The following is a 14,711-nucleotide window of genomic DNA, read 5'->3' on the forward strand; positions in this document are numbered from 1 at the left end:
ACACTAAAGCCCACACCTGGCTACTCTCCCGACCCACACCTGCACATGAGAGGGAACACTAAAGCCCACACCTGGCTACTCTCCCCACCCACACCTGTCTATGTCACACACTCATGCCAAAGAAAACTTATATCAAGTAAATCTAGCTTGTATTAAGCAAGACAATGTTGGGCTAAATATTGATCAGTGTTATCTTATAAGCAGTGAAGCTTGCTTAATGAATATTCTTGGTCGCTAAACGGTGCTCAAAGTTACTCAAGAAGCATTATAAGTTCTCTAATTCATGACTTTTAATGTAAAAATATTTTTGAAACCACTGGAAGCACTGTGAATTAAACAACTGAGTTACAGATATTCACGTGTTAAAATGTCGTCAATACGTACAGGTGAGACGCGTGTTAGGGAAGTGCAAGAGACTATACCCTCCTCTTGAGGGAGGACACAGCTGAGCCGCCAGGTGGCAGCACCAGTCTATGGCGGGGTCGTCATCAGTGAGACGCTCCCACCTGATGATCAGGCGGAGCTCCCTTCCCTGGTACGGCAGAGTGTCCAGGGTGTCCGGGTCCACGTAGCCCGTGGCGTCCAGGGTGTCCGGGTCCACGTAGCCCGTGGCGTCCAGGGTGTCCGGGTCCACGTAGCCCGTGGCGTCCAGGGTGTCCGGGTCCACGTAGCCCGTGGCGTCCAGGGTGTCCGGGTCCACGTAGCCCGTGGCGTCCAGGGTGTCCGGGTCCACGTAGCCCGTGGCGTCCAGGGTGTCCGGGTCCACGTAGCCCGTGGCGTCCAGGGTGTCCGGGTCCACGTAGCCCGTGGCGTCCAGGGTGTCCGGGTCCACGTAGCCCGTGGCGTCCAGGGTGTCCGGGTCCACGTAGCCCGTGGCGTCCAGGGTGTCCGGGTCCACGTAGCTCGTGTCGTCCAGGGTGTCCGGGTCCACGTAGCCCGTGGCGTCCAGGGTGTCCGGGTCCACGTAGCCCGTGGCGTCCAGGGTGTCCGGGTGCACGTAGCCCGTGTCGTCCAGGGTGTCCGGGTCCACGTAGCCCGTGGCGTCCAGGGTGTCCGGGTCCACGTAGCCCGTGGCGTCCAGGGTGTCCGGGTGCACGTAGCCCGTGTCGTCCAGGGTGTCAGGGTCCACGTAGCCCGTGGCGTCCAGGGTGCCCGGGTCCACGTAGCCCGTGTCGTCCAGGGTGTCAGGGTCCACGTAGCCCGTGGCGTCCAGGGTGTCCGGGTCCACGTAGCCCGTGGCGTCCAGGGTGTCCGGGACCACGTAGCCCCTGACGTCCAGGTCAATGCCTGAAGACATACACTGAGATACAGTCACGGTCGTTACTGGTATGTTCTAAGATATAACAAGAAGACATACTGAGCCATCCACTCACCTTACTGCTGGGTTTATTACCTGATGACAAGTCCGTATTTTGGACAGTATTAATAGCATCTAAACTATGTATTAATAGCTTTTAAAAGCCACGGTCAAGGTCATCGGTAACAATGGTCAAGGTCATCTGTATCAATGGTCAAGGTCACAGTCAAGGTCATCTGTATCAATGGTCAAGGTCATCTGTATCAATGGTCAAGGTCATCTGTATCAATGGTCAAGGTCATCCGCATCAATGGTCAAGGTCATCTGTATCAATGGTCAAGGTCACAGTCAAGGTCATCTGTATCAATGGTCAAGGTCATCTGTATCAATGGTCAAGGTCATCCGCATCAATGGTCAAGGTCATCTGTATCAATGGTCAAGGTCACAGTCAAGGTCATCTGTATCAATGGTCAAGGTCACATTCAAGGTCATCTGTATCAATGGTCAAGGTAATCTGTATCAATTGTCAAGGTCACAGTCAATGTAATCTGTATCAATTGACAAGGTCACAGTCAATGTAATCTGTATCAATTGTCAAGGTCACAGTCAAGGTCATCTGTATCATGGTCAAGGTCACAGTCAAGATCATCTGTATCAATGGTCAAGGTCACAGTCAAGGTCATCTGTATCATGGTGAAGGTCACAGTCATGGTCATGGTCATCTTTATCAATGGTCAAGGTCTCATTAGAAGGTCATATAAACTAAGTCAGGGTCACAGTGAAAGGTCATCTGGACCAAGTATCAAGGTCACAGGGATAGATGGGTCACCTGAATTAAGGATCAAAGTTACGGAAGGTCTAATTAACCAAGGATCAAGGTCACAGTGAAAGGTCAACCTGAAAAGGAATTAGGTCACAGTGAAAGGTCATCTTGAACAGGAATTAGGTCACAGTGAAAGGTCCTCTTAAACAGGAATTAGGTCACAGTGAAAGGTCATCTTGAACAGGAACAAGGTCACAGTAAAAGGTCATCTTGAACAGGAATTAGGTCACAGTGAAAGGTCATCTTGAACAGGAATTAGGTCACAGTGAAAGGTCATCCTGAACAGGAATTAGGTCACAGTGAAAGGAGATCTGTACCACGAGTCAAAGTCAAAGTGGTAAGTCATCTGAACCAAAAGTATGGCGTCGCTAAATACTTCATGAAATTATTTATGCACAAGAATATATACAGCAGCGGAATGTTTCGAAAATTTATTATTCATGGAGTAGTCGCCCTTAATAAGTCTATATTTGTAATCAAAGTAGAAGGTTTGTCACCCATAGGGTGACTATAATTGTAAACAATGTAAGGTGTTTGTCACCCTTAAGGTGACTATATTTGTAAACAATGTAAGGTGTTTGTCTCCCTTAAGGTGACTATATTTGTAAACAATATAAGGTGTTTGTCACCCTTAAGGTGACTATATTTGTAAACAATATAAGGTGTTTGTCGCTCTTAAGGTGACTATATTTGTAAACAATATCAGGTGTTTGTCGCCCTTAAGGTGACTATATTTGTAAACAATATAAGGTGTTTGTCGCCCTTAAGGTGACTATATTTGTAAACAATATCAGGTGTTTGTCGCTCTTAAGGTGACTATATTTGTAAACAATATCAGGTGTTTGTCGCCCTTAAGGTGACTATATTTGTAAACAATATCAGGTGTTTGTCGCTCTTAAGGTGACTATATTTGTAAACAATATCAGGTGTTTGTCGCCCTTAAGGTGACTATATTTGTAAACAATATCAGGTGTTTGTCGCTCTTAAGGTGACTATATTTGTAAACAATATCAGGTGTTTGTCGTCCATAAGATGAATATATTTGTAAACAATATCAGGTGTTTGTCTCCCTTAAGGTGATTATGTTTGTAAACAATATAAGGAATCTTTCGTCTATAAGGTTGTAAACATATATGTAAACAATGTAAATCTGAATTACTATATTAAACATGACGAATGAAGCCCTTTGCGTAATTTTGGTATTAATAAATAACCCTAAAAATTATGGTGGAAAATATGAATATTTACCAAGATCCTGCAGGTGAGGAAGGTGAGGCAGGTGACGGATGAGGACGGGCAGTTGGTGTAGTGTGAGGTGCAGGAGGAGGCTCTCGAGGGTGTGAGGCAGGAGGGGTATGGCTGCCTCAGACAAGTCACCACTAAACTCCTCTAAGGTACACTTACTGCCGGGGGCTGTCAGCCTCTCCAAACATTGTTTTGTTATATCACTTCTCTCTTTGCTGTCTAAACTATAGTCAAGATCTAGGTATATGGTTACCTTCATTGTTGCCAGCACTGACAGTGTAGACAGGTGCTGCTTTAGTTGGGATGTATCCTTTATGTTTAGGTAAATGTTCTTAGGTGTCACCTTCTTAAGAACAAGCGGCAGGACAACCCACGAGTCAACACTCCGTATTGACCACTCTTGTTCTGTACGCAGCTTCTCACACACGGCTTGGATGACGTGCTCACTCCCGCGGGACTCTGCTACATGCTTCAACAGCTCGTCAGGCTCAAGTGTAACCATCTCGCACAGGTCAATTATGTGAGTAATGAACCTGTGCTCTACTCCCCGGGCACACAGCACCCCGGTAGTGCTGACTAAAATGTTCTGCCATCTGGGGCGCTCAATAAACTCTTGTAGCACGCTAATATCAAACTTTGACACTCTCAGGTGATCTCCCAAGGAGCGTTTTTCCTTACGTACAACATCCACCAAGAGGTCAATGATTGTAGAGCTTTCCCCTGATACACGGTGTGATGCTGGATCACCTCGGCCTTGCTCAGCCCTCAACAAGAGATCGACCAGCCTCCTGCTGGCACAATACTCCTGGTACCTGGCGTGAAAATAGCCAAACACCCACACCACATTGAGGCCCCGACGGTAGCTGGTTCTTGTGAAATAGTTGGACAAGACCTCCTCCTGTGGCAGTCCCAGAGTGTCACACTTCTCCCTAATCTCCGCTTCCGTCTCCGGCCAAAGGTCGTACTCCTGCCTCTGGATCCCTCTTAAACTAATCTCTTCTAAGAACCTCAAAAACTTTTTCACATTTTCGTCACATTTTCCTTTGGGTTCGGTCACGTGTTTGTCTGTGAGTCTGGACACTAATTTGTTGGTTATGAAGTCATGAATCTTCTCGTAGACTTGAGTGTTTGTGGTGAGATTGTTAAATTCTTCTGGAGCCTCGACACACAGCAGCGCCAACAAGGTCAAGGTGAGTGGAGTGTTGAGGTACTCACCCAGGAACTGACTCATCTGCTCCAGCCGCTGGGTAAACCTCCCTGTGATGACACTCCGTTGGCTCTCTTCCTCCACCAGCACCTTGATGGTTCTCTCGGCGAACTCCACGCGACGTTCTGGAGTGATGCCCAAGACGAGGATGTTGCAGCGAGGTCTGGTGTGTGGGACGAGCTGTGACAGTTGTTGGTCCCACCCCGGCCGTGTGGTTATCACCAACCTCACATCCTTGCCAGGCAGGTGCAACAGCTCCTTCACCAGCCTTCCTGAATGGTCGTTGACCTCGTCGTAGCCGTCAATCAGGACTAATATATTTAAGCTCAAGATTATCTCCTTAAACAGCTGGAAGTCGGCACCAGAATCACGAAGTGTTTGAGGCAGCAACTGGCGGAGGAGACCATCGAAGGTATTAAGATATGAGTCCCTGCACTGTACATAGAAAACGAGGTCCACAGTGCCCAGGTGACGTATGGCAGCAGGGTCCTCTACCCACTTCTCGAGGATGAGCTTGAGTAAAGTTGTCTTGCCCATACCACCTTCCCCCGTCAGGAGGACACACTCAGGGACTCTTCCGTCCTCTCGTCTCATGCTCAAGATGTCTTCAAAGTTTATATCCTGACCCTTGGCAGCGTGGGAGGGTCTTGCCCCTATGACAGGATCTTCAAGGAGTCGTAGTCGTGTAAAAGCAAGACTTGGGTTGTAGTTAATGTTGAGGAGGAGCCAGGGTGCGGGAACAATCTGGTACAGAAGTTTATACCCGTCAGTTAGCTCCTGCTTGCTCATCTGCTTAACCTCTTCTGTGATGTGGCTTTTGAACATCTTAATCTCCTGGCGGAGCTGAGGCAAGTACGCCACATCTGAGGGATCCAGCGGCTCTCTGACCTTCTCTAGCAGATCACCAATATACTTGGTGACATCTCTGGTCACGTGGTCCACATCCTGGCTGTTTATCCCACACCGGACGCCGGCCTCAGCCAGCATCTTAGCCAATAAGTCACTGAGCTCCGTCAGTGTTGACGTAAGATCTTGCTCTGACATTCCCACATTATCATGGGCCAACGTGTTTCGGTGTTGCTTCAGGCTGTAAATGAGGTGTTCAAGTGATGGTCCCAGAGGTCTTGGAGTGGTCCACGTGGGGTCATCCTTCATAGCCAGACCACACACATGTTGCAGGAGTTTATACAACAGGGTGATGTCAAAAGTTGCAGCGTCAGAGGAATCTTTGAGTTTATCCCTCTGGTGATCATTGAAGACACGCCTGTACTGAACATTGGTGTACCCCAAGTCCTGAGTGAGGTAAGTCAGTACTGGGAAGGTGCCCCGGTACGACCACATAAACACACTTGCTAGCGCGTCTCGTCCTGCCTTAGTCACAGCCAGTCCATACCGCAGTCTGTTCACATCTTCCGGTTGGATAACAGGACTCGAGGCCGCCATATTGGGTCGTATGATACTCACCTCACACAACTGTTGTCAAGTTTCACACAAGCAGTAAATGTCCCACGCTGGTTTTGTTATTATATTATGTTTAAAAACATAACATTGTTTCTCACTGTCGGAGACGGGCAGCTTGTTAGGCTTGTGTAGGCCTTCCTAAGCCAACGACAGACCTTCCTCAGGATGCATCCCTCAACAGTTGACTAATTTCCAGGTTAATGTTTACTGCTAGGTGAACAGAGGTATCAGGAGGCTGAGCATCTCACACTGCCAGGGAATCAAACTCGGATCTAATCGGTGATGATCCGACTGCATTAACCACAATACAGTCACTTAATTGACCACAAATATAAGTGATTTCCAAATAAACCAAATTTTACAAAATGTGTTCACATGTTAATGCAATATTCGGTTCCAGCTTTATTTGTTATTTTCAATTTGTTCTTTAACTAGTTAATTTCTTCTGTCTTTATACTCTTCAGAATTCTGGCATCTGGAAGAACAATTTAACGTTATTAAAACAAGATGTTAGTGTTAAACATTGGGTCAGAAATACATTTTTGAGATCACTAAAACAAATAAAGTTCCAAAGTCTGCCTCCTGAATTTTTTTATATATTTTATAACTTAAAACTTGTCAATATTTTGACCTAACTCCTGTGATCATTGTGGTGTTGGCTTCTGGTTTAGGTAGAGTAATGGTGCTCATTTTCTCACACAGAAATATACGGTGTAGCATTTAGTAATGTTATTCTCTGCCTTTATCTTGCTCTTGTAAGGACCTATTTAGATTATGCAGTTCAGTTTGGTCAACATACAATATACTGGACATAATTTAACTTGAACCCGTAAAGAGAAGAATGACAAAGTTGATCTCAGGAATTAGAAATCTCCCTTATTAAGAGAGATTAAGGAAGCAATGTTTACACATTCTTCGGAAAGTATAGTTGATATTATTGATGTTGTCAAAAGGATGAAAAGTTATATCGAAGGTAGTAATAATAAGTTGTTAACTATATCAACACAAAATAGAACAAGAAATGACGAATCTGTATCAATAAAAATAATGTCTGCTTCTCTGTCTATGCGAGCTAGAAGACCCTACTCAGGGAGCTAGCCTCACCTAATTTCTAACAGTAATTCCTGCTGGGTATGTGCCCAACAGGGAATGGCATATATGTAGGGAGTACAACTTTAAAGAGTACCAAAGCTACCCCCTTACCACGAACTTTGCTATATCATATTAATTAGGCTTTGAATTATTTATTTATTTTTTTGCAAGGGTTCCCATCTGAGCTTCTGTGTAGATCGCCCTCTCCCCCTCCGCTCTCTTGTGGACAATATTCACAGTATAATGTTAACAACTTACATGGAGTTTACTACAAGTAAACTTCCGTCCCCTGAGAGTCTCTTATAGGAGCAATGATGGAGGGCCGCGTAGAGGCTCATCATATAAAATGGCCGCCTAGAGGCACATAAAATGGCCGCCTAGAGGCACATAAAATGGCCGCCTAGAGGCACATAAAATGGCCGCCAGGAGGCACATAAAGGGCCGCCTAGAGGAACATAAAATGGCCGCCTAGAGGCACATAAAATGGCCGCCTAGAGGCACATAAAGGGGCCGCCTAGAGGTGCATAAAGGGCCGCCTAGAGGCACATAAAATGGCCGCCTAGAGGCACATAAAATGGCCGCCTAGAGGCACATAAAATGGCCGCCTAGAGGCACATAAAATGGCCGCCTAGAGGCACATAAAATGGCCGCCTAGAGGCACACAAAATGGCCGCCTAGAGGCACATAAAGGGGCCGCCTAGAGGTGCATAAAGGGCCGCCTAGAGGCACATAAAATGGCCGTCTAGAGGCACATAAAATGGACGCCTATAGGTGCATAAAGGGCCGCCTAGAGGCACATAAAATGGCCGCCTAGAGGCACATAAAGGGCCGCCTAGAGGCACATAAAGGGCCGCCTAGAGGTGCATAAAGGGCCGCCTAGAGGCACATAAAATGGCCGTCTAGAGGCACATAAAATGGACGCCTATAGGTGCATAAAGGGCCGCCTAGAGGCACATAAAATGGCCGCCTAGAGGCACAAAAAATGGACGCCTATAGGTGCATAAAGGGCCGCCTAGATGCACATAAAATGGCCGACTAGAGGCACACAAAATGGCCGCCTAGAGGCGCATAAAGGGGGCCGCCTAGAGGCGCATAAAGGGGCCGCCTTGAGGCACATAAAGGGGACAGACTGAGGCACATAAAGAGCCGCCTAGAGGAACATAATGGGTCGCTTGTAGGTACATAAAGGGGCCGCCTAGAGGCACATAAAAGGGCCGCCTAGAGGCACATAAAGGGGCCGCCTAGAGGTACATAATGGGTCGCCTGGAGGTACATAATGGGTCGCCTAGAGGTACATAAAGAGGCCGCCTAGAGGCACATAAAATTGCCACCTTAAGGTCCATGGAACGGCCGCCTACATTCACATAAAATGGACGTCTAGAAGCCCCTAAATAGCCACCAAGAGGCCTATAAAGCGGCCGCCTTAAAGCACATAAAATGGCCACCAAGACGCAAATAAAATGGCCGCCAAGAGGCTCCTAGAATAGCCCCCTAAAATCCCATAAACAAGCCGCCTAGAGGCATGTAAAGATGCCGCCTAGAGGCACATAAAGGGCCGCCTAGAGGCACATAAAGGGCCGCCTAGAGGCACATAAAGGAGCCGCCTGGCGGTACATAAAGGAGCCGCCGAGAGGCGCATAAAGGAGCCGCCTAGAGGCGCAAAAAGGAGCCGCCTAGAGGCTCATAAAAGAGCCGCCTAGAGGCACATAAAGGAGCCGCCTAGAGGTACATAAAGGGGCCGCCTAGAGGCTCATAAAGGGCCGCCTAGAGGTACATAAAGGAGCCGCCTAGAGGCACATAAAGGGCCGCCTAGAGGCATATAAAGGAGCCACCTTGAGGCGCATAAAGGACCGCCAAGAGGCACATAAAGGAGCCCCAAGAGGCACATAAAGGGCCGCCTAGAGGCACATAAAATGGACGCCTATAGGTGCATAAAGGGCCGACTAGAGGCACATAAAATGGCCGACTAGAGGCACATAAAATGGCCGCCTAGAGGCACATAAAATGGCCGACTAGAGGCACATAAAATTGACGCCTAGAGGCACATAAAATTGACGCCTAGAGGCACATAAAATGGCCGCCTAGAGGCACATAAAATGGCCGCCTAGAGGCACATAAAATGGACGCCTATAGGTGCATAAAGGGCCGCCTAGAGGCACATAAAATGGCCGCCTAAAGGCACATAAAATTGACTCCTAGAGGCACATACAATTGACGCCTAGAGGCACATAAAATGGCCGCCTAGAGGCACATAAAATGGCCGCCTAGAGGCACATAAAATGGACGCCTATAGGTGCATAAAGGGCCGCCTAGAGGCACATAAAATGGCCGACTAGAGGCACATAAAATGGCCGCCTAGAGGCACATAAAATGGCCGCCTAGAGGCACATAAAATGGCCGCCTAGAGGCACATAAAATGGCCGTCTAGAGGCACATAAAATGGACGCCTATAGGTGCATAAAGGGCCGCCTAGAGGCACATAAAATGGCAGCCTAGAGGCACAAAAAATGGACGCCTGTAGGTGCATAAAGGGCCGCCTAGAGGCACATAAAATGGCCGACTAGAGGCACACAAAATGGCCGCCTAGAGGCGCATAAAGGGGGCCGCCTAGAGGCGCATAAAGGGGCCGCCTTGAGGCACATAAAGGGGACAGACTGAGGCACATAAAGAGCCGCCTAGAGGAACATAATGGGTCGCTTGTAGGTACATAAAGGGGCCGCCTAGAGGCACATAAAAGGGCCGCCTAGAGGCACATAAAGGGGCCGCCTAGAGGTACATAATGGGTCGCCTGGAGGTACATAATGGGTCGCCTAGAGGTACATAAAGAGGCCGCCTAGAGGCACATAAAATTGCCACCTTAAGGTCCATGGAACGGCCGCCTACATTCACATAAAATGGACGTCTAGAAGCCCCTAAATAGCCACCAAGAGGCCTATAAAGCGGCCGCCTTAAAGCACATAAAATGGCCACCAAGACGCAAATAAAATGGCCGCCAAGAGGCTCCTAGAATAGCCCCCTAAAATCCCATAAACAAGCCGCCTAGAGGCATGTAAAGATGCCGCCTAGAGGCACATAAAGGGCCGCCTAGAGGCACATAAAGGGCCGCCTAGAGGCACATAAAGGAGCCGCCTGGCGGTACATAAAGGAGCCGCCAAGAGGCGCATAAAGGAGCCGCCTAGAGGCGCAAAAAGGAGCCGCCTAGAGGCTCATAAAAGAGCCGCCTAGAGGCACATAAAGGAGCCGCCTAGAGGTACATAAAGGGGCCGCCTAGAGGCTCATAAAGGGCCGCCTAGAGGTACATAAAGGAGCCGCCTAGAGGCACATAAAGGGCCGCCTAGAGGCATATAAAGGAGCCACCTTGAGGCGCATAAAGGGCCGCCTAGAGGCACATAAAGGAGCCCCAAGAGGCACATAAAGGGCCGCCTAGAGGCACATAAAGGGCCGCCTAGAGGCACATATAGGGCCGCCTAGAGGTACATAATGGAGCCGCCTAGAGGCACATAAAGGAGCCCCCTAGAGGCACATAAAGGGCCGCCTAGAGGTGCATAAGGGGCCGCCTAGAAGCACATAATGGAGCCGCCTAGAGGCACATAAAGGGCCGCCTAGAGGTACATAAAGGCCCGCCTAGAGGTACATAATGGAGCCCCCTAGAGGCGCATCAAGGTGCCGCCTAGAGGCACATAAAGGGCCGCCAAGAGACACATAAAGGGCCGCTTAGAAGCACATAAAGGGCCGCCTAGAAGCACATAATGGAGCCGCCTATAGGTACATAAAGGGCCGCCTAGAGGTACATAAAGGGCCGCCTAGAGGCACATAAAGGGCCGCCTAGAGGCACATAAAGCGCCGCCTAGAGGCACATAAAGGGCCGCCTAGAAGCACATAAAGGGCCGCCTAGAGGCACATTAAGGAGCCGCCTAGAGGCGCATCAAGGTGCCGCCTAGAGGTACATAAAGGGGCTGCCTAGAGGTACATAAAGGGGCCGCCTAGAGGTACATAAAGGCCCGCCTAGAGGTACATAAAGGGCCGCCTAGAGGCACATAAAGGGCCGCCCAGAGGCACATAAAGGGCCGCCTAGAGGCACATAAAGGGCCGCCTAGAAGCACATAAAGGGCCGCCTAGAGGCACATAAAGGAGCCGCCTAGAGGCGCATCAAGGTGCCGCCTAGAGGTACATAAAGGGGCCGCCTAGAGGTACATAAAGGGGCCGCCTAGAGGTACATAAAGGCCCGCCTAGAGGTACATAAAGGGCCGCCTAGAAGCACATAAAGGAGCCGTCTAGAGACACATAAAGGCCCGCCTAGAAGCACATAAAGGAGCCGTCTAGAGGCACATAAAGGGCCGCCTAGAGGCACATAAAGGGGCCGCCTAGAGGCACATAAAGGGCCGCCTAGAAGTGCATAGAGGGCCGCCTAGAGGCACATAAAGGAGCCGCCTAGAAGCACATAAATGGGCCGCCTAGAGGCGCATAAAGGGCCGCCTAGAAGCACATAAAAGGGCCGCCTAGAGGCACATAATGGGCCGCCAAACGGCACATAAAGGGGCCGCCTAGAGGCGAATAAAAGAGCCGCCTAGAGGTGCATAAAGGGGCCACCTAAAGGTACATAAAGGGGCCGCCTAGAGGCACATAAAGAGGCCGCCTAGAGTTACATAAAGGGGCCGCCTAGAGGCACATAAAGGGCCGCCTGTAAGTACATAAAGGGGCCGCCTAGAGGCACATAATGGGCCGCCAAGAGGCACATAAAGGGGCCGCCTAGAGGCGCATAAAGGGGCCACCTAGAGGTACATAAATGGGCCGCTTAGAGGTGCTTAAAGTGCCACCTAGAGGAACACAAAGGGCCGCCTAGAGGCACGTTAAGGGGCCGCCTAGAGGCACATAAAGGGGCCGCCTAGAGGCACATAAAGGGCCGCTTAGAGGCACATAAAGGGCCGCCTAGAGGCACATAAAGGGCCGCCTAGAGGCACATAAAGGAGCCGCCTGGAGGTACATAAAGGGGCCGCCTAGAGGCACATAAAGGGCCGCCTAGAGGCACATAAAGGGCCGCCTAGAGGCACATAAAGGAGCCGCCTGGAGGTACATAAAGGGGCCGCCTAGAGGCACATAAAGGGGCCGCCTAGAGGCACATAAAGGGCCGCCTAGAGGTGCATAAAAGGAGCACCTAGAGGCACATAAAGGGCCGCCTAGAGGTGCATAAAGGGGCCGCCTAGAGGTACATAAAGGGGTCGCCTGGAGGCACATAAAGGGCCGACTAGAGGTGCATAAAGGGGCCGCCTAGAGGTGCATAAATGGGCCGCCTAGAGGTACATAAAGGGGCCGCCTAGAGGCACATAAAGGGCCGCTTAGAGGCACATAAAGGGCCGCCTAGAGGCACATAAAGGGCCGCCTAGAGGCACATAAAGGGTCGCCTAGAGGCACATAAAGGGCCGCCTAGAGGCACATAAAGGGCCGCCTAGAGTCACATAAAGGGGCCGCCTAGAGGCATATAAAGGGGCCACCTAGAGGCACATAAAGGGGTCGCCTAGAGGCACATAAAGGGCCGACTAGAGGTGCATAAATGGGCCGCCTAGAGGTGCATAAATGGGCCGCCTAGAGGTACATAAAAAGCCGCCTAGAGGCACATTACGGAGCCGCCTAGAGGTACATAAAGGGGCCGCCTAGAGGTACATAAAGGTGCCGCCAAGAGGCACATACAGGGGCCGCCTAGAGGCACATAAAGGGCCGCCTAGAGGCACATAAAGGAGCCGCCTAGAGTTACATAAAAGAGCCGCCTAGAGGTTCATAAAGGGCCACCTAGTGGTGCATAAAGGAGCCGCCTTGAGGCACATAAAGGGGCCGCCTAGAGGCACATAAAGGGGCCGCCTAGAGACACATAAAGGGGCCGCCTAGAGTTACATAAAGGTGCCGCCTAGAGGCACATACAGGGGCCGCCTAGAGGCACATAAAGGGCCGCCTAGAGGCACATAAAGGAACCGCCTAGAGTTACATAAAAGAGCCGCCTAGAGGTTCATAAAGGGCCACCTAGTGGTGCATAAAGGAGCCGCCTTGAGGCACATAAAGGGGCCGCCTAGAGGCACATAAAGGGGCCGCCTAGAGGAACATAAAGGGGCCGCCTATAGGCACATAAAGGAGCCGCCTAGAGGCACATAAAGGAACCGCCTAAAGTCACATAAAGGAGCCGCCTAGAGGCAAATAAAGGGCTGCCTAGAGGCTCATAAAGGGCCGCCTAGAGGCGCATAAAGGGGCCGCCTAGAGGCACATAAAGGAGCCTCCTAGAGGTGCATAAAGGGCGGCCTAGAGGAGCCGCCTAGAGGCACATAAAGGGCTGCCTAGAGGCTCATAAAGGGCCGCCTAGAGGAGCCGCCTAGAGGCACATAAAGGGCTGCCTAGAGGCTAATAAAGGGCCGCCTAGAGGCGCATAAAGGACCCGCCTAAAGGCACATAAAGGGGCCTCCTAGAGGCACATAAAGGGCTGCCTAGAGGCACATAAAGGGCCGCCTAGAGGCGCATAAAGGGGCCGCCTAGAGGCACATAAAGGAGCCTCCTAGAGGTGCATAAAGGGCGGCCTAGAGGTACATAAAGGAGCCGCCTAGAGGCACATAAAGGGCCGAATAGAGGCACATAAAGGAGCCGCCTAGAGGCACATAAAGGAACCGCCTAGAGGCACATATAGGGGCCGCCTAGAGGTACGTAAAGGAGCCGCCTAGAGGCACATAAAGGGCCGAATAGAGGCACATAAAGGAGCCGCCTAGAGGCACATATAGGGGCCGCCTAGAGGTACATGAAGGGCCGAATAGAGGCACATAAAGGACCGCCTAGAGGTGCATAAAGGGCCGCCTAGAGGAACATAAATGGGCCGCTTAAAGGTGCATAAAGGGCCGCCTAGAGGCGCATATAGGGGCCGCCTAGAGGTACATAAAGGGCCGAATAGAGGCACATAAAGGGCCGCCTAGAGGCACAATTAGGGGCCGCCTAGAGGTACATAAAGGGCCGAATAGAGGCACATAAAGGGCCGCCTAGAGGGACATTAAGGGGCCGCCTAGAGGCACATAAAGGGCCGCCTAGAGGTACATAAAGGGCCGCCTAGAGGCACATAAAGGGCCGCCTAGAGGCACATAATGGGCCGCCTAGAGGCACATAAAGAGACCGCCTAGAGGCACATAAAGGGCCGCCTAGAGGCACATAAAGGGACCACCTAGAGGCACATAAAGGGCCGCCTAGAGGCACATAAAGGACCGCCTAGAGGCACATAAAGAGCCGCCTAGAGGCACATAAAGGGCCGCCTAGAGGTACATAAATGGGCCGCTTAAAGGTGCATAAAGGGCCGCCTAGAGGCGCATAAAGGGGGCCGCCTAGAGGCGCATAAAGGGGCCGCCTAGAGGCACATAAAGGGGACAGACAGAGGCACATAAAGAGCCGCCTAGAGGAACATAATGGGTCGCTTGTAGGTACATAAAGGGGCCGCCTAGAGGCACATAAAGGGGCCGCCTAGAGGCACATAAATGGGCCGCCTAGAGGCACATAAAGGGGCCGCCTAGAGGCACATAAAAGGGCCGCCTAGAGGTACATAATGGGTCGCCTAGAGGTACATA

At 50.5% G+C, this 14,711-nt stretch overlaps 1 protein-coding gene across 1 annotated transcript in view; it reads right to left on the reverse strand.

Moving 5' to 3' along the window:
* Positions 1–265: 265 nt before the first annotated feature.
* Positions 266–14,711, reverse strand: part of LOC138351482 (uncharacterized) — a 48,454-nt gene continuing 34,008 nt past the window's right edge. Inside the window, exons 2-4 of the mRNA XM_069303312.1 lie at positions 3,369–6,508; positions 932–1,287; positions 266–325 (exon numbers count right to left, since the gene is read on the reverse strand). Of these exons, the coding sequence (XP_069159413.1) occupies positions 266–325; positions 932–1,287; positions 3,369–6,015 (3,063 nt within the window). The 5' untranslated portion in view covers positions 6,016–6,508. The remainder of the gene's footprint in view (positions 326–931; positions 1,288–3,368; positions 6,509–14,711) is intronic.

This window comes from Procambarus clarkii, chromosome 49 (genome assembly GCF_040958095.1).
Source record: "Procambarus clarkii isolate CNS0578487 chromosome 49, FALCON_Pclarkii_2.0, whole genome shotgun sequence".
Lineage (NCBI taxonomy): Eukaryota > Metazoa > Arthropoda > Malacostraca > Decapoda > Cambaridae > Procambarus > Procambarus clarkii.